Here is a 19,545-nt window from a genome sequence, read left to right on the forward strand (position 1 = left end):
AGTATTTACAACTAATAGTTGATTAATTACAAGTCAAAATGTTACTTATCATCTTGTACCCATGTGTTGTCAATGTTGAGGATAACAATAGCACAATGTTATATCACGTCATTATCAATAATGACATATTAGTATCACATAACATAAAATGACAAGTGGTATATTCACTAAGTCAAATATTAATCATAAAAAATATTTGATTTAAAATAAAAATATAAAAAATTTATTTGATATAAAAAAAATTGATTAAATGTAATAAAAAAATAAAAATTTATTCAAAAATTTGAAAATAATTTGAGATTTTATTTTTTAGATATTACGTGGTTGAGAGAAAAATTCAAAACTGAGAAAATTCAAAACCGCCAGCGTCATGCAAACCAACTTTTCATCAAAGCTTTAAAAGGGCAAAAGAGGCTAGGTGTGGGCCATAGATTTGGGTGATTTGCAAATGGAAACTGCAGTGCGTGCATGGGGGGGGGGGCGCGAAAGGCTTTTGTGGTTGTTTGATTGAAAAAATGATTGGCTGTTTTATTCTAACAGTAAAGAGAATGGGATTGGGGGCCCAGAATCTGCACATCGGTTGGTGGTCAAATTGGGTTCCACACTGGTAACTGGGCAGCAAGTAGGGACACGTTTTATGCTTTTAGCCGTCTCTCATCCCACCGATTTTGTTTTTTTACACGTAGGCACGTGAAGAGGAGGTTTCTTTGTCTCTTTGCTCATACATCTAAGCAGGTACCTAAAAGTCTGCGTCCTGTTCCTCTCCATGGAATAAGCAGCAGTCACTGACTTCCTCAAGCTCTCGAGCTTCTTCAAGGCTCTTTTCTTTGAAGATTCCACTGTAGAGACCTCAAAAATAACGCTGCCGTTAACTAACGTATTTTATATGGTTAAATAAAGTTAAAATGACCCTAATCTAAGAGACACGATGGAAACTCATATGAACGGGGCAGGGAAAGGGGCACAATATAGGGGAAGAGGATTTCCATCCGCATATCGGTAGGTGGTAACATGGGGCTTCACCCAGGTCTGGACAGCGAGTGGGGACACGTTTTAGGGTTTTTATCCTCTGCCATCCCACCGATTTATGTTTCTTACACGTGGGCACACGCAAAGGCAACCCAACAATCTGAATATCGGGTCCTCGCAACATTATAAAATCCTTCCATGCCCTCCCTTTTAACCACAACTCCTGCTATCTCCTCAATAGTCAGAAGCCCCAATACCCTTCCCACCCCAACGCCCCCTTTTCTCAAAATCCTCATCATCATTCCCCTCCTAACCGATATACGAACCTCTTTGTTCTAAGCACCCACTTCACACACAGATAGGTTTGTAAGTGGAAGCAATGGAGGAGATCTTCCGGGCCAATCTTGAAGGTAGGCATACAAGAAAGTTGACGTTTTCGTGTGATGGCCGCACAGCCCTCTCTCTCCCTCAAGATGATAGATTTTATTTGATCGTTGAGGAGGATGGATCAGGAAGATCGTGGAAGTTTGAATGCCAGAGGGAACAAGAAGCCAACTGTTTCTCCTTCTCCGGACGCCAGTGGACAAAGTTTGCTAAATCCAGCATCGAAGCTTCCATCACTCTTTTCAGAAAAGATGATATCTACATCATTCAAGTTAGGTAAGCGTCAGTTCTGGTAGCCGTGGTTTGATTCCGTTTATCTTGCCAATGGGAGTCTAAGCGTCTGTTCTGCAGCCGTGCTTTGTTTCTGTCATCTTTTGTTGTTCTGGCCGTTTATCTTGCCGATGGGAGTCTAAGCGTCTGTTCTGGCGGCCGTGGTTTGTTTCCGTCATCTTGTTTTGTTCTGGCTGCCATGGTTGGTTTCCGTTATCTTTCTTTTTTTTCAATTAAAGCAAGTCGCAATATAAACCTGCATGTCGTAGTTTTTTGTTTTTTTTCCTTGAATTTAATAAAGATTAAATAGTTATATGAAGTTGTGTCTTGGATTCTGGTCATCTCCTGAGTTCAGTTTTCAATGGTTCCTTATGTACTGACAAATAAAGTCTCAGTCCCATCGGTTCGTCGACAGTTACACTTGACATTTGTTAGGTGTACGATTGTCCAAAACATTCCTCTGACTTATAAACAAATATTTATTTGACTGTTTTTACTTTGTTAATTTTTTATTTTAAAATAATAAATAATAAAATAAAGAAAACGACAAAAGGAAAAAGCCGGCGGCGAAAAGAGCACCAGCGGCAACGGAAACCAAAATCCGAAGGAAAGGGAGAAATAGAAGCAAGACGGGAGAGTGGCGGCTGAAGTGACGATGAAATGACGGTGGCCAAAAGTGGATAGTGTATCCAAAACATCAAAGTTTTGGGACGCACTTGTTGCAATCATGCGAAGCTGTCATGTCAACATCAAAAGTCTAAGTGAAAAGGTCTATGTTGTAGCTGGAAACCAGGAGACGATTCTACGGCACGTCGCCACATCTTTTGGCCTTCCTAGCTGATGACAAGGCTGAATCTCTCGTACCTATTTGGTTTTTTAAATTGGGTTTAGTTGAGATAAAGACGACTTAGTATTGAGGTCGGACAGTGACAGAAATTAAAAGGTCGGAAGACAAATGAAGAGGGTAAAAAATAAATAAATAAATAAAGGATTCATCTTTTTCAAAACCACAGAAGTCTTAAAAAAATTCCAAATAAATCAAAGAAAGAACAATAATTACAGAAAACAAAAAGAAAATCCATATCACACAACCAACAGATCAAATCTGATATTTTATGTTGTAAAAACCCTAGATTTGAGATTTTCAACCTTTCCTTGAGGTTTTTAAAAAATATTTTCTGGGTTTTCTCGGTTGTTTGAAAAAAACAAAGATAGAGGGGTCAATTTAGGCGGAAATAATCGTTGGAAACTTCTAGGGCGGAGAGACTAAGAAGATGATGGGTTGATCGGGGGGAAGTGACGACGGTAACGGCAGAAGGCAGAGGGAACAGAAGAAAAGAGGAAAGGGAAAAGTGTGCCGCCACCGCAAACTCCAAGGCGGACCTCAGCTACGGAGGTAGGAAAGAGAAAGGGTTTGGATGCTAGGGTTTGCGGCAGAGAAGCAGGGTCTGGCTATTTATACTCCCAAAATTTAAAACACTACGTCGTTTCCGCAGTGGGAAGATAAAAAAAAGAAAAGGAAAAGAGAAGAGGTAGGCCAGGGCGGAGAGACGTAGAAGATGATGGGTTGTTCGGCGGGAAGTGACGGCGGAATCAGCCAGGGGTTTTCAGAAAGACAGGATAAAGGAGGCAGACAGAAGAGGGAAGAGCAGGAAAGGGCAAAGGATAGAAAAGGAAAAGTGTGCCGCCACCCTTAACGCGAAGGAGGACGATTGCTTCCACGATGGAGGTAAGAAAAAAGGGGGGGTTTGGACGTTAAGGTTTGTGACACAAAGGCTATTTATCTATTGTTAAGGTTCGGGCTGGCTCCAGCCAAGGCCAACCGGCACCAGCTTTTGGCATCATCTTTTTTGGGTCAAATCTAAAAACAGTTGAGGTATTTCCTAACCTATTATTTTATCTTTTAATTTTTTATTTATCTATTTTTCATGCATGTATTAAATTTATATTAAAAAGGGGTAAGAGTAAAAAAATAAAATAAATTGATTGAATAAATTTACTAAGCACTTACCAAAAGTATTAAAGAGAACACAAGATTCTTGTCACAAGCTGAATTAATTCCAAATATTTAGACATAAGATAAAATACAAGAACACGTGAAAATTTCTCTTCAAGTGGTTCTTTTTCCAACCGAATTCAGAGTTTATTGGATATATATATGGATAGTGTAAATTTTTTGTCTTCATTTGTGTCTGTGTGACCTACAAAAGCCCGCAAATCAGCCTGAAACACGTGGAGAATCTGACATGGCCGAATGGAATTCAAACTAACCCTTCTGTTCACATGGAACTGTATATATACGTATACGAAGAACAGTCATAACGTGCAAAGGATTCGTAATATTAACATGAGTGAGACTGTGAATAATGGAGCATGGTGTATGTATCTACAACAACGAATATGGCAAAAGCTCAGACTGTATTTCTAACTGGCAACTCTCTGTAACGGAGGCCAAGCCACCTCATCATCTGTGTAGCCACGAATGAGGAAATCAGTGCAGTTCTTTCGGCATCCATGATTATATGGGTTCCTAAACCGTCCATCAGGGCCGCGAAGATACCCGTAGCGAATGGCATTTGATAATTCATTCGTGGTGATGTTCCGAGCTATCTACAATAGAAAATAAAGATACCGAAAAATTTAACAACATATTCATTAAATTCGCCATCCTTTAAGCGGACTTAAAAATCTTCACGTAGTTGGTGGGCAACACAGTTAAAAAGTAGGCAAATGAACTCTTGATTTACCTGGGATGCCTGTACTGTGGTCAAAGTTGTAGCAGCTATCAAAACGATTGCATCCAAAATGAGAAATACAACAATACCAGGATGATGAATAATCACATGATGAATCCATGTTTCATCAGCAGGCAATGCTGGTCTTGCTGTCCAGATCCCTGTTGAGACAAACAAAGACATTACCTAAGTCAAATATAAACTAATTAAGTCAAATATAAACTAATTTGATCTTGATCAGAAAAGGTGATGAAGGGGAGAGGCTTATTTGTCTGAAATCCACTTACTTTGAACTGTGATAGATGCAGCAAGGAATGAAGTCAAGGTTCCCATGCAAACGAAAACAAAGAAGTCTCGTTTGTTTTTCTGCAAAGTGCACAACAAGTAAAGCAGATGAGGAAAGGAAACGAAGAAAATATGAATAATGGTCAGATTACAGTACCAGTCACCTATAGCATCTTGTTTAAATTATTCAGTAGGAGATCAAATGAAAGAAGGGGACAAAACTAAACAAAGAACCTAACAATGGGAATGGAGGGTGCCACTAATGTGAAGGCTGTGCAACTGATGACAGGATTGGCCTTAGACCTCCATATTAGTCCTTCAATTCAATAAAAATAACCACCAACTATACAAGAGTCAACAAAAGGCATAAAATTCTGTACACTCCAGGCATGAAAATAATGTGTGATTTACCATCCTAGTCCTAGATGAGTTTCTGAACATATATACATCAATAAGATGATAGCATTTGCAGCCGCAATAACTTAATCTCAAGTAAATATCCTACTCCAGAAGACATTGATAATATGGTTATCTTCCAATAAATTTCTTACCTTCCCAACACAGTTAGATATCCATGGGCAATGATGGTCGAATTGTTCAATACAATGCTTACAGACAGGACAGTGCTTAGAACGAATGGGTCTTATTATCTGACAACATAGAGAAAATTTGGTCATAATGGCTTTGCAAGCTGAGGAAATATTTATATAGATATGCATACATAGTTACAAGGAAAGGTTCATCAGGTAACCTTGCAAGTAGGGCAAAGCTGAGACCAATTTCCTGTCCATACTGATGAATTGTTCATATCAATACTCAGCAAGGGATCCTGCCAGTCGTGAATAATATACTATTGGTTCAGTTCATGCAAAATAATAGCAAAACTGAAGAGCTTACAATCCTTTTTTATTAATTTCTTTCCTTTCCTTTTGAATGAATTTTGAAAAGGAGGTTAAAATCCTAATTGGCCAATTGATCAAGCTAGAAAAAAACTTCTAACAAATAATAAGCATGCAATCCTCTTAGGTCCCTCTCAAGGGTCATACCAGACTAACCAAACAAACTCTAGAGTCTCCTTAGGAGCCTGCTCCCTTTCAGCAAACTCGTGCTCCACACAAAAATTCTGCATCTCCGAGCTAGAATTTTTATACAGCTAGCCCTCAAACTCCTCATTTATTGCACAAAGCTAAGCTAGAGAACTTCCACTTCCTATTTTCCCCCTTCTAACTGTGGTACTGGTGATTCAGAAGACACCAAAATTGAATGTCCATTTCAGACACGTACATAAAATAAGCCTCAAATTCACCCTTCATGCGAGAAATACATACAATTATAAAACTTACGCATGTGACATTATGCATATGGGTTCTGTTAGCTATAAAACTTTTTACATAATGATGCTACACGCTATACTCACCCTTCCTACAACCATGACCCAGCTCACTCAAAGAACTACTGCTATTAGTGTCTTCCCTTATATAAATTTTGTGGTGTCCACAGAATTCACATAGTTTTAATCCATTCCAGCCACTGTTAAAGATTACAGTTATTAAACAGAAATGCTTGTACCTCTGTATCTTCATAGCCATCCAATCCTCCATGTTTTTTAATATAACCTGGATCTTTACTGCAGAGAATTGTAAAAGCCAATCAAGAAAACAATATAGAAAATAAAAAACTTTAACCAAGACTGAAAAATTGTTTAAATTCAGATAATTGCTTCATTTATAGTTCAGAGACCATGAATGCAATAAAACGTTAAGTGAGTAGTTTAATTATATATTTCCAATCTTGTCAAAATGTTTCAATTTTTGGTTCAGATATTGAAAATGCAAGGTACCAAGCAAAGCCACATTGAAGCTTCTATTCGGTAATACAAGCATATGTGATTGAATGGGAAAGATAACTCATAAGACTAGACTAGCCAAAGGTATTCTGTTCGATAGCATTTCATGCACCAAGCTCTAAACAAATATATCTAATGGCCTAAGAATATAAAATACCACCAAATAAAACAAATATGTGAAATCAATTCAATGAATATCAAAGTCAAGAGGACAAAGAATTACCTACTACACCTGTAGAACATTATCAATGAACCAATAGCTAGGGAAACATCAATCCATCCCCAAAGTCCAACAATGGCAGTTACCTTAGAAAGACTTGGAGCTACATGCATCTTAAAGAAGTCAGTCATAATTACTGACAAAAACAAACATGTTCATGACTGAAATTTTAATATCATAGCTTACTCACCAGTAAGAACTGAGTTGACGAAGAGGATAATTAGAACAATTATAACGCAAAATAAGATAGGAGCATGACCAACATCCCCCATCTTCCCACTGCAGAACTTGTCCACCAATCGATTGCTATTGGCTCTAGCTGCGTTAGACTGAACAAAATCAAAAGAAACCAATAAAATTAAATGGCTGCAAAATCTCCAAGATATAGCAAAAATTAAGAGAAAGTAACAATAGGGGATATCCAGGTGGGAATAGTCTGAGAATTTGATACAGATACCAACTGTGTAAACCAGCTCTGTGAACACATTTCTAACTGGACATCAAACTAAACCAATAATGCAACTCAAAGCATGACAAAAAATAAATTGCAAAACTAATAATACCATTGTTATATGAAAATATTCACACCTTCTGTGGTGTCATGGTGTTTTACAAGGCAATAATTATCTATTGCAGATGTGCTATTCTCCCATCATCAAATATGCAGCCAAAGAATCAAGCCCCACTGTACTGACACAAACACACCCCAGAAAGGCAACACCAAATATAATTGTCTAATCGGGTCCCAAACATCAAAAACTAATTTGTTGTGGCATTGTGCTTTGGAAAGCAAGTGAATAAATTTTGAAAGCTATATATCATCTATGCAAAGCCTAGCCTGACGCATTTAATTTAGGCTTATAATCCCTCCCAAGCAGAGAGAGGGAGTACACCACATACTTGATATAAACTTTTTCATTTTAATGTTTCAAAAGAGTAATGAAGTAATTTGATAATGGACACTTCCAAATTCCACACAGTTGGTTCACAATAGTTTCTGCCTGCTCACTTTTTGAGAAACATACACAGATGAGAAATGCAAGATGATCCTTTTTTGGAGAAAGGGGATATGAAGGAAGAATAAAATGAAGTTCAGTCGGGTTTAAAAAAAATGTATGAAGCACTCCAGCAGCCAGCATACTTAACAATAAGGTGACTGACCACTTAGAGCCAGAAACAGAGCCAGAAACACCCAGCATTACCCTCACTAGAGATAAGGCCCCCTATCAGAACGTCTTCCAGGCACAGTACTACTAGGAGAATCCCAAAAATCATTTCCTCATAGACACCATATTCAAATTTCCTGGCTTAAAAGTTTATTTTAATGAAAGTATGCAAACAAGGCAACAACTACACAAAGTCACGTACAAGGAAAAGGGCGATTTGCCGATGACCTTTATCATATGCAAGCTGAACAGGGGTAAATCCAGCTTTATCTTTCACCACTAATTCCTGCTTTGTGCCTGCATGCACGAGTACAGTGCATGCTTCTGCATTTCCTCTTATTGCAGCCCAGTGCAATGGAGTGCAACCTGGCAGCATTGGATATACAACATCATAAAAATTTTAGTAGTAAGATTAAAGCGGTTACTGAGTAAGCTTTAGCCTGGCTCACTAAACGAATATTATAATGATCACAGAGTTCAGAATGAAAAATAGAAGTTTCCGACCACTGTTTACAAATTTAAATCATAAAGAAACTCTCATGCGTTCATAACAAAACTGGAAAACTCAGGCCGCCACCATTGCAATATTAATCACAAATGTTTTCCTGAACACAGGTATAGAGTGCATATAGCCCTGAAGGTCATGAGCACATAGACCGGTACCTTTTACAAGGTTAAAAGCTTGCATATTAGACAGTGCATATTGATTGTTGGATACTACCTTCTTTGTCTTGTCTCTCTTGTGATGCATCTCTAAATAGAAGCAATCTAATTGTATCTGCAAATCCCTTATACGCAGCCCTGTTTAACACATCACAAGAATAAAATTTGTCATTAACAAGCATTTATTACTTTTCACAGAAAAAGGCTACTGCACAAGAAACTGAATTAAGCTACTAAATATCAAAAGCCAGTGATGTTCAAACCAAATAGTATCTCCTTTCCCTGGGGTAAAAAGGGTTAAGACTGAGATTGCAGGATGGATCCTGCCTGGGTATGTGAGCGACATCAACGATTGCAATCTTGTACGAAAAGTCACATTTAAAAGGTTGTATTTCTCCAATATGCTACAACAACCAAAGTCAGACCACTTCTGAAATTGCACCAAATTGCTATCCCCTCTTAGTACTGGCTTGTAGGAAAAACTTCTTTTAAATGCAAATTTGAGCTCATAAACAACCAACTAGCATAATTTGCCATTCATACAAAACAAACTAGAGCCATAAAGAAAAACATACTACAAATCTATATCAAAAGAATAGTACTAAGTATTTTGTGCCCTCCAAAATATAATTAATTGCTCATATTAGATTTACGTGAAATCAATCTCTAAGCCTATGTTATGATGGTTGCATCTAAGCTATTTCATAAAAACATACCAATGAAGTGGGCACCTTCCATCATTATCAGGTGCATCATAATCAGCGTGATATTTGGCAACAATGTGATTTAAGAAAGCCGTTTGCCCATACTGAGCGGCAACATGAACTGCCTGCAGGAGACAAAATAGATTGATAACTGCGTCAAGCCCCTAACTTGCATTACATAAGTCAGCAAAAAAAAAAAAAAAACGAAGCTTTTAGAGGCCCTTAAAGAGTTAGATTCAACAGATAATGCAAGAGCAAATCGAGCTCCATTCTGTCAGTGGCTTGCATTACCCGATAACCATTGATGTCAGTGGCTTCGACTCGAGCTCCATTCTGCAAGAGCACATCTGCCACTGCAATGGAACCCCTAACTGCAGCCCAGTGCAAAGCAGTCTGCTTGTTGTTGTCAATTGCATTCACATTTCCACCATGCTTCAATCATATTAAACAAAACAAAAAAAGCCCAAATTTATTTAAATCTCAACAAAAACCCACCATTAAGCTATAAAAAATATAAAATTTTTTGAATTTACCTCGGTTATGTACTGAGCAATATCTGGGAAGTTGTTGAGAGCAGCCCATTGAAGGGCGTAGTATCCGTTACCGTCAGGTGTAGTAAGAGAGGCACCATCTTCTTCCACGAATTTCCTCAGTTTGTCAAAATCTCCATAAGCAGAGGCCGAGAAGACATCGATTACAGGAACTTGTTGGGTTTTCGGTTCTGATTCTGACGACACCACCTCAATCTCCGAAGAAGCCATGTACAAAGAAATCCGAACGGATTTTAATTCCAAAAAAAAATTCAGGGAGGATTTTAGGGGTTTAGGGTTTATTCCTCCAGCTGGAATTTGCGGTTGCTCTTTGAGGATGATGAGCTGCCCCTGCTTCCTCTTTTCCTTTTTCCTTTTCCTTAAAAAAAAAAAAAAGAAAACCTTTACAATGATTTTATGTTGGGTAATTCGGTCATTGCCCAATAAGGTTCTCCTTTGCTTATTTAAACCTATTATGGCGGTGTCAGGTGCTGAATACTTTTCCACCCTTCATGTACGGGGCCAATCCAATCTCACCCGTGTCTCTGACCACGGGTGCCTAGAAAATAACAGGCGGTATCATTTCAGGGGCACCTGGTCCTGATAGCAGCTGGGGTAGTTTCCATTGAAAAGGGACCTTGCGACACAGTCCATGAACATGATCACAAAAGGAAGATTTGGATGCCAGCGGCTGCTAGTTCCTTGATTTTGTTGGATGATAAAACATTCAAGAAAACATCCCACAATCTAATTGAACAGGAATCTGCGACTGATGGGAATCTCAGAAGTGCTAAAGTGATGATGATGAGACGACAACCATGCTTGGCCCCTGACAGATATCTTGAAAGCAAGACGAGTAGGAGTTGAAGAATGCAGGGTTTTTCAGGTGTTCAGTCTGGTAAGAAAGCAAAGACAGCCTGGCTGAAGACATTGAACTTGTGGGAATGAACTGTGAGGTATCAAAGAAACCAAACGAAGCAGCAAAAGTGGAAGGAACATACATTTATTAACTGGAGATGTAACATTCTGTTCCTGTAACATGCTTCCAGTCACTGTTCAAAGAATCATAACCATAAGCAACATGAGGCAATTACAAAGCTTGCAATAAAACAACAAACGGGTCTTGCTCCTTTGTCCCATGTGTGAACTCTGTGTATATTTACTCCATGCCTGTGTCAGAACAAGAACAACTTGGGCTAAGAATGAACAATACAACTTTTTATCCATTTCAGAAGCAGAACTTCATATCTACTAGAATCAGTAATTCCAATAATTCCTGACAATTGCAAATGATAGTATTTAGATTGCACAAGCATTAACCAGATTTGCATGAGGTTGTATTTGATTCATTTTTATTGTATAGATTTTAAGTGAACTAAATAAATATTATCATATAATTAATAAATAAATTCAAATTTTTAAAAGTTTTAAAAACAAATATTTATATATGTATGAAATAGTAAAGTATGCATCATTATCTAATATTATCAATAAAAGTTAACAAACTGGCACAATAATTTTTTTTGGAATGTATAAACATTAATTCACTAAATAACAATATGAATTACTTTTTAAAAATATAGTATGAATTATTTGAGAACAAAATATGGTATATGAATTTTTAGCCACCAATTCTCGGTGTATATAATACTTATGTATTATCAATTAATCAAATATTATTATCTTGTTAATAAAAAAACTTAAAAATCAAAAATTTTAAAAAATAAATATTTATTTTGAAAATTTTTATTATTACATATTTATGAGGTAAGATTCTATAATTAAATGATAATATATATTATATGTATATTGACATGATATTAAATATAATTATTTTTTATTTTTTAAAAAATATTTCTCTTCTCGTAGGGTGACGAGGACAACTTAAAATAAAAAAAAATCAGAAAAAGGGGAAAGAATATACGAGAGCATTCAAAGGGTAAGCCAATCAATGCAAACCACTTGCTTCAGAAAACCACCAAACTCCAAAGTACTCCCTCACTTGATTGAGAGAGAGAGAGTCCCACCACAAATGTCACAAGCCATGGCAGCAGCAGCCAGAGTCATAGCCGTCGCCAGCAACTCCACCTCCACCGCCGCCTCTTCCTGCTTGCTCCTCAAAACGCCCTTCGCTTTGAAACGCGCCTGCAACGCTCTCAGCTTCAACAACGGCAGACGATTGTCCAAGAGATTGTTTTCTTGCAATGCCATTTTTAACCCTCAGGTTCAGATCAAACAGGAAGGCCAGCCCGAAACCCTCGACTACAGAGTCTTCTTCGAAGATACTTCGGGCAAAAAGGTATTTTCATTTCCATTTTGTTCTTGTCAAAATCTTTGAAATTTAATTTTAGTATTAGTAGTAGTAACATTATTTTGATGGTAATTGAGACTTGTGTTGGGTGGTTGCTTAGATTTCTCCTTGGCATGATGTACCGTTGCACTTGGGAGATGGGGTTTTTAACTTCATTGTTGAGATACCCAAAGAATCAAGTGCGAAAATGGAGGTTGCTACTGATGAGCTATACACTCCCATTAAGCAGGATACAAAGAAGGGCAAGCTTCGATATTACCCGTAAGATTTGCTGGTTCTGATTGTGTATAGCTTATTGCTCAATTCAATGCTTGGGTTATCTTCAGCTAGGATTTGTGCTAGAATGGTCAAATTTTTCTCCATTTTTGTAGTACTTTTGCAATTAGATTTTACATTTCACCAGGATTTTCCTTGGCAATGTCATATAATGCCCAGAGATGCTTATCTTGATTTAGAAATGACCCAAGTTCTTAGCTCATTGTTTGTGAATAAGTTAGTCATTTTCTTCAAGTATACATGTAATAGCCAGAGAAACTTGTCTGCTAAAAGCAGAGTGGTTGAGGAGCTTCTAATAACAGCAACTGATTTTTAGGAGATTAAAGATCACAGTTGTATTAAGGTACATTACACGGCACTTCTTCAGGTGATGCACGATCTAAGGGTCATCAGGGAATGACTCAGACTGTAAATGCAGCATGGCCTCTACTTAGTAAATAGTATGATTTTACCGATAATCAAAACACATTTTGTATAGGATTTTTGTTATTAGAATCCACTTTGTTTCAGCTTCTTGCTATTGTGAGTTTTCATTGTCGAGTGTCTCACAGAGGTTTCATTTCTGAATAATCCGTTCATTGTTTATCAGTTATAACATAAACTGGAATTATGGATTGCTTCCACAAACATGGGAAGACCCATCTCTTGCAAACAATGAGGTTGAAGCAGCATTTGGTGATAACGACCCTGGTAATTCCCAATACTTGTTTTCGGTATTTGATATTTCTTACAAACCTTTTCTTCTTCTTTTTGTTGTGAAAAGCAGCATCCTGAATTTTTATGTTTGTGTTTCTTTTCACTTCTTAGTTGATGTTGTTGAGATTGGTGAAAGCCAGAGAAAGATTGGTGAAATTCTAAAGGTAAAGCCACTGGCTGCTTTAGCCATGATTGATGAAGGGGAACTTGACTGGAAAATAGTTGCCATTTCATTAGATGATCCAAGAGCTTCTCTTGTGAATGATGTTGATGATGTTGAGAAACATTTCCCGGTATTTCTCTCTATCCTCTGCAGGGTTTTGTAATCATTTTAGTTCATCAATATATTGATAATTTCATCAGCAAGCATAGTGAAACTAGGAACTGACTTCTACTTCAATTTTAAGTTGGGTTGTTGATATTACTAACTTATTTTACTATGACTACCAGCAGTAAAGATGTCAGTATTACATGTTATTGAATTGAATCATTTTAACTAGTCTTGTGCATGGTCATTTCACTTACAAGTTACAAATGCAAAACTTTTGAGCATCCATCGGGTGATATTTTCAGGGGACTCTCACTGCAATCAGGGATTGGTTTAGAGACTACAAGATCCCTGATGGAAAACCAGCAAACAAGTTTGGTCTTGGCAACAAGGCTGCAAACAAGGTAAGTACTGATTTTGTGTACCCTTTTCCCTACTCCCAAAGTACCCTTCTGCTTCGTCCTGCTTGTGGTCTCATATGTTTTACCTGTATGTTAAACAGGATTATGCTCTTAAGGTCATTACAGAAACTAACGAGTCTTGGGCTAAACTTGTCAAAAGATCAATTCCTGCTGGCGAGCTTTCGCTTGTATAAACTCAACCAGGAGCATTAAAGCGGCGATGCTTGCAATTCCAAATATTTATCTGAGTTTTACTCCCCCCATCCCCTTGCAAGCAAGGCTTGGTAATCATAGAAGTTGATGCCAATGAGTAGTCTGCTTATTGTTTGAGTAAATTAGAAAACTCTTTTGATTAGGACAGAATTTCATTTCTTCTGATGTGATAAGCAGGAAAAGACTTCTGTAGGATTGACTTTCCTAAAAATATAAAAATAATAATAAAGAAAAGCTCTCTTTCTGTTTGTGTTGAGCATATTTGAGGTCCTCAAGGAACCGAATTTTGCTGCCAATTCTCACTTGAACAGGAAATGATGAAGACTGTTTACTTGATCAATTAGTGTAACTTTATGATAAAATCTGCAGCTGAAAACCACTTTGTAATCCGATTACACTTTGTATGGTAATTTGACATACTTTTAACTGAACTGCAGTTTGTATTGTACATGAAATTGATTGCTGTAACTTGACAGTAGCTAAGGGGGAATTTACAATAGGCCTCTGCCCGACTATTTTGAACCTAATACTCTGAACCAAAGATGATTACATAACTCTACCACCAGCTGAATTCAAGGGCTTCCTTGAACCTCTTTTCCAAGGCAGAATCAGCAGAGAAAGAACGATCAGCCTCCACCGTCTTGGACTCTTGGTTGTTGTTAGAGCCAGATCTTCCTCGGTGGGTCAGAAGGCTGTCCAGTGCAACCCACTTTAGTGCAGAGGCCTTAACATCCAGAGGTGGCGATCGAGGAGGAGGAAGAGCTGGTGAAGTTGTTTTACAGTGACGAGAGAGAATCAACATTGCAGCGGTAGGCGCCATAACCAAAGATGGAAAGTCTAAGAAAACTGGGAATCAAAATGGGTACTTGAAAACCGGTAGTCATCTGTTAATATATACGAAGAGCAAGACCCTGGTTTGGTGAGAAACCCAGGGAACAAATCTGTGGGCCTTCTGTCGGTTTTGTCGGTATTTTAAACTAGAATCGGATGGGTTTAAGATTTATGGCAACAAGTCCAAAGGTGTGGGTGATTTTGTCCTGATCTTGACTATATCTATCTATGACCAATGAGCACAAGGCAAGTGGTGATGAACCCACTGCCGTGGAGGTACACTCGACTAACTATCGGTTTGATTCCGTGTTATACGCAGGACATGGAATAAAAATTCTGTTGTCACTTGATGTTCCATTTTTCACTTGATTTTTTTTTAAAAAATAATTTTATATTATTTTAATTCTGCAAAGCTGTAAGAGACAATATAAGAATATAAAAAGTCTGAATTTAATTGAATTGTGTTGTCAATAACACGTTTGAGGGTCAACAGTTAGATAGAATACTATATTTTATTTGTCAATGGTGTATTTTGGTGTCAACATCGATCTTGTTTGTCTATGGTGTCCCTTTGTGTCCACATGAATCCAATTATTGATATCAACAATTAAACTCTTAAACTTTGAACTTAATAATAAAAAATAATAATTTAATGGTAAAAGTGATGTTAATATAAAAATTTTGTTAGATATGTAATGTAAAATTATAATAAAAATTTCAAAAGAAACACCAATTGAGAACAGAAGATTTTTATTCAGAACCGTAGACCATTTTATTGCTGCCTTTCTCTAGATAAAATAAAATCCTTTTTCTTACTCCGTTTTCTGATAATACTAATTGCTCCGTTTTCTGATTCAAAGTCCCATTCAAAATGCAGCAAAAGCAGGTTTCGGGGGATCAACGAGAAAAACATCAAGAAGTTGATCAATGGTGGTGTACTCATGATCAGGATATAGGCTGGAAGCCTCAAGATCATTCTCCCCAAGCTCATAGTTGAGAAGATCACCCTTTACAAATAAGGAGTGAAGGATGGACACTGGTATATTATCTGGAAATGGTAAGGCTGCAAAAAAAAGTTTGATAAATTCTTGATTAATGTAACAGATTGGTATAAATGAAGCAACGAAGCAACCAGCTCAAGGAAGCAAAGTCCTGAAACTTACTCTCTGAGAGTTTCACCAGTTCTTCCTCATGTACATGAATCCTCTTGAAACTCCTACCTGTTTTCTTCTCCCACAAAGCAATCAATTCAAGCTGGGACACTATATTTTTGGGCATCTGATAGATTACTATTCGGTTGCATGTTCTTGGGTCATTTGCTACTTTGATTGTGTACTCCGCCACATCTTCTTCATAGTTCAACAGTGCTGAACGTGACAGATAGAAGGGAAAAACAGGAAGACTGAACGTTAGATTTCAAAACCATAGAGCTTGCAAAGATTCAAAGTGGAAATGCTAATCACCCTTGGCTTTCCCGGATCCATAGACAACTACATCCTCATGCTCTTCATGTGGACGAAGCAAGTAATTCACAAAGTATGCAGCAAAACCATTTGCAGATACATAGGTGTAAGGGATCCCAGCTGCTTCCACTGCCCTTCTGATCTTTCGCTTTTTGTCTAAACAAGCTTCGAAAGGAGGGAGAGTAGTCACTCTGTCCTCTTCAACCCCGAACTCCGACGGGAGGAACCTCTAGATAGCAAAGATAAAACTAAATCAGCACCAGTTTCTTCGTTCTAGTATGAACTTGAACACAAATATTTTATCAAAATTTAGTTAACGTTACTCACCTTTATGTTGCCAGCAACTTTAATGGCTTCAATTATGTTAACCTGATCAGGAACCTGGGGGAATGGTAACGCTGAGATAACCACATCTACTCGACGAACTGCATCCACGATCTTATCATGTTCGTCCAACTCTCCCTGTTTCATATCAATATTAACACGTGTATGCATGCACATATACAAATGTAATATAGAGAATTACCTGGATGATGGTAACGCCAATGGATGCGAACTCCTTGTGCAGGTTTACCTTGTCTGGATTGGATTGAGGGGTGATAGGACGGGTGTAAACGAAAGTTTGATGTCCATACTTGATGCTTGCCTTGACCATATATTTTCCTATGTATCCAGTTCCACCAAAGATGAGAATCTTACTTGCTTCGGCACTAGCTTCCATTGTTCCTACCTCCTCTTTTGCTTCCATCACACCCTCTTGCTTGGACCTATGCTCCCTCTATTGCTCTATTTATAGAAGGGGATTTTTTTTTTTTAGGCCCTTATAAATAACGTGTTTTTGTAAAAGTTCAACAGAATACTTTTAACTGTTTTTAACCATCAGAAAAGATTTTGGGACAAAAATGCCCTTAATGAGCCATCTTCGTTAGCGTACACTCTCAAACAGGCGAAAAATGGGAGAAAAAAAAATATGCAAAGATTGGTTGTGCAAAATACCCAAATTTTTTTTCGAAGGTTGTGCAAAACAAAATAATGTTGCATGAGATGAATTTTGAGAGATTTGGGATATGTCATTTAGATAATAGGAGAAGAGAGATATTAAATCGAACGAGGAACAGGTCGTCATGAATGGAAAGCTTGGCTAATGATGTGAAACCAGAAATCCTTGATACGTTGGTGAATTGAAAGGAGAAAGATGTGAATCCAAAGCAGGAAATGGTCCTGCTATAGCAGACCATATGTTAGATGGTTGTCGCAGGGCAGGGTTTAGAGTTTGTGAAACGTCATGTTGGAAGTGTGTGACACGGCACCGCTCAGAGTTGGTGACACACCATGGTGGGAATGTGTGACACAGCAGCGTTCAGGGTTGGTGAGATGCCATGGAGGGAATCTGTGACACGTCAGATTAAGAGTTGGTGACACGACATGAAGGGAATCTGTGACACGTCAGCTTTCAGGGTTGGTGAGACGCCACGGATTGAATCTGTGAGACGCTAGAGTTAAGAGTTGGTGACACGCCATGGAGGGAATCTATGACACGCCAGAGTTCAGAGTTGGTGACACGCCATGGTCATGTTTAGAGTGTGTGACATGGCATTGCTTGAAAAGCTAACACGCCATGGTCATGGTTTAGAGTACGTGACATGGCAGTGCTTGAGCAGCTGACACGTCATGGTTTGAAATAGAGAGAGAAAAAAAAACGAGCAGTTAACGTGGTCATCCTTTGGACTTCCACTATGTTAATTTTTCTTTTTCAGAATAACTAAGAATATTATAAGGCCATTTTTCATTTTAAACAGTTATTATTCAGAATTCGTAATGTCTGTGTGAGTCATTTCTCATTCTCGCTGGTATCGGAGTGTTTGAAAAGGCTCTTTGCAAGCGGAGCACCAAAAAAAATGTCGGCCATGAATGAAGAGGTCAGTGAGTCTCAAATTCGCAACATTCTTATGTTCGTTAATTTTTTGGTTTTTTCCTGGGTTTGTTTGATATGTTCGGGTTTTTTGTTTTTTTTTTGTAAATGTTTAGACTGTGTTATCTTGCTGGTTTGATGGTTGTTGTGGTTAAGTCGTAGTGGTTTTAGCGGTTTTGGGTGTTTACCGTGTGACGTCATTGTTATTATAGTTAGTTATTAGCGTGTGACAACATTTTACTTGATATGCATGGCGTGTGACAGCATTTTACTTGATATGCATGTCGTGTCACATAATTTTACTTGTTATGTATGGCGTTTGACAACATTTTACTTGTTATGCATGGCGTTTGACAGCATTTTACTTGATATACATGGCGTGTGACAGCATTTTACTTGATATGCATGTCGTGTCACAGAATTTTACTTATTATGCATGGCGTTTGACAGCATTTTACTTGATATGCATGTCGTGTCACAGAATTTTACTTGTTATGCATGGCGTTTGACAGCATTTTACTTGTTATGCATGGCGTTTGACAGCGTTTTACTTGATATGCATGTTGTGTCATAGAATTTTACTTGTTATGCATGGCGTTTGACAACATTTTACTTGTTATGCATGGCGTTTGACAGCATTTTACTTGATATGCATGTCGTGTCACAGAATTTTACTTGTTATGCATGGCGTTTGACAATATTTAACTTGATATGCATGGCGTTTGACAGCATTTAACTTGATATGCATGGCGTGTCACAATATTTTACTTGTTATGCATGGCGTGTCACAACATTTTGATTGCAATGCATGACGTGTCACAATATTTATTCCTTATTTATGTGTTTAGTGTACCTTGTTGCACATGACTGCTTAACTCACTGGTGTATGTGTGCCATATTTTGCAGATCCAACGCAGACAGTATGAGGATCTTGACAGTTTGCTGATCGTGTCGAGGGAGAAGTGGACGTTCAACGTTGCAATTAACATTCACTGTTAGTGGTCGCAGCTGCATTACATCACAAAGACTCTCCAACAGAAGGGGGAGTACGATCCAGTTAAGCGTACCTACTTCAGAATGCTCCTGGATGTATATCCATAGGGGTACTTTTGCGCCGGTCTCTTGCACAGCATCATGATTCGTTGTATCACTAAGAGGCAGTCAATGGACCACGAGCTATGGTTTGCCATTGGCAAAAGCAAGGCGCGACTATCAAAGCAGGAGTTCTACCTCATCACCGGGCTGAAGTTTGGTTTAATGCCCGATGTGTTCAAACAACCGTACGAGGTTGCTGCGGATGGAATTCATGCAAGATACTGGAACGGGCAGGACAACGTTAAGCTGCAGGCATTGCTTGATACCTTTTGCGGGGGCAACTTTCAGCGACTAAGAGACTCGACCA

At 38.1% G+C, this 19,545-nt stretch overlaps 3 protein-coding genes across 3 annotated transcripts; 1 reads left to right on the forward strand and 2 right to left on the reverse strand.

Moving 5' to 3' along the window:
- Window positions 1-3,726: 3,726 nt before the first annotated feature.
- On the reverse strand, window positions 3,727-10,134 carry LOC18607317 (putative protein S-acyltransferase 23). The gene is made up of 13 exons (XM_007041406.3): window positions 9,776-10,134; window positions 9,534-9,674; window positions 9,255-9,367; window positions 8,597-8,676; window positions 8,078-8,241; window positions 6,900-7,038; window positions 6,713-6,812; window positions 6,213-6,270; window positions 5,395-5,472; window positions 5,195-5,293; window positions 4,646-4,724; window positions 4,371-4,519; window positions 3,727-4,233 (listed from the first exon to the last, which is right to left on the reverse strand). The coding sequence occupies exons 1-13, from the start codon at window positions 10,001-10,003 to the stop codon at window positions 4,048-4,050; spliced, it is 1,614 nt and encodes a 537-aa protein (XP_007041468.3). The 5' UTR covers window positions 10,004-10,134; the 3' UTR covers window positions 3,727-4,047.
- Window positions 10,135-11,711: 1,577 nt separating this feature from the next.
- Window positions 11,712-14,187, forward strand: LOC18607319 (soluble inorganic pyrophosphatase 6, chloroplastic-like). Its single transcript, XM_007041410.3, has 6 exons — window positions 11,712-12,071; window positions 12,184-12,344; window positions 12,949-13,049; window positions 13,167-13,348; window positions 13,629-13,727; window positions 13,826-14,187. Exons 1-6 carry the CDS (start codon window positions 11,724-11,726, stop codon window positions 13,916-13,918), a joined length of 984 nt encoding a protein of 327 aa, XP_007041472.1. The 5' UTR covers window positions 11,712-11,723; the 3' UTR covers window positions 13,919-14,187.
- Window positions 14,188-15,512: 1,325 nt separating this feature from the next.
- Window positions 15,513-16,986, reverse strand: LOC18607320 (eugenol synthase 1-like). Its single transcript, XM_088803312.1, has 5 exons — window positions 16,758-16,986; window positions 16,559-16,693; window positions 16,232-16,460; window positions 15,932-16,135; window positions 15,513-15,831 (listed from the first exon to the last, which is right to left on the reverse strand). Exons 1-5 carry the CDS (start codon window positions 16,977-16,979, stop codon window positions 15,635-15,637), a joined length of 987 nt encoding a protein of 328 aa, XP_088659438.1. The 5' UTR covers window positions 16,980-16,986; the 3' UTR covers window positions 15,513-15,634.
- Window positions 16,987-19,545: the final 2,559 nt, after the last annotated feature.

The sequence above is a fragment of the Theobroma cacao genome, chromosome 2 (assembly GCF_053813885.1).
Source record: "Theobroma cacao isolate CCN51 chromosome 2, ASM5381388v1, whole genome shotgun sequence".
In the NCBI taxonomy this organism is placed as follows: domain Eukaryota; kingdom Viridiplantae; phylum Streptophyta; class Magnoliopsida; order Malvales; family Malvaceae; genus Theobroma; species Theobroma cacao.

What these genes read in the sequence shown, in the direction of transcription:
- LOC18607317 (XM_007041406.3), bottom strand. Translation starts at nt 10,003, where the DNA reads ATGGCTTCTTCGGAGATTGAGGTGGTGTCGTCAGAATCAGAACCGAAA. An exon ending in GGCAAATCGCCCTTTTCCTT is followed by an intron (nt 7,039 to 8,077) that starts GTACGTGACTTT and finishes GATTTTGTTCAG; the next exon opens with TCTAACGCAGCTAGAGCCAA. An exon ending in CCACAGTACAGGCATCCCAG is followed by an intron (nt 4,234 to 4,370) that starts GTAAATCAAGAG and finishes TTTCTATTGTAG; the next exon opens with ATAGCTCGGAACATCACCAC.
- LOC18607319 (XM_007041410.3), top strand. Translation starts at nt 11,724, where the DNA reads ATGCAAACCACTTGCTTCAGAAAACCACCAAACTCCAAAGTACTCCCT. An exon ending in AAGATACTTCGGGCAAAAAG is followed by an intron (nt 12,072 to 12,183) that starts GTATTTTCATTT and finishes GTGGTTGCTTAG; the next exon opens with ATTTCTCCTTGGCATGATGT. An exon ending in GGCAAGCTTCGATATTACCC is followed by an intron (nt 12,345 to 12,948) that starts GTAAGATTTGCT and finishes ATTGTTTATCAG; the next exon opens with TTATAACATAAACTGGAATT.
- LOC18607320 (XM_088803312.1), bottom strand. Translation starts at nt 16,979, where the DNA reads ATGGAAGCAAAAGAGGAGGTAGGAACAATGGAAGCTAGTGCCGAAGCA. An exon ending in TTGGCGTTACCATCATCCAG is followed by an intron (nt 16,694 to 16,757) that starts GTAATTCTCTAT and finishes GATATGAAACAG; the next exon opens with GGAGAGTTGGACGAACATGA. An exon ending in TGGATCCGGGAAAGCCAAGG is followed by an intron (nt 16,136 to 16,231) that starts GTGATTAGCATT and finishes TGTCACGTTCAG; the next exon opens with CACTGTTGAACTATGAAGAA.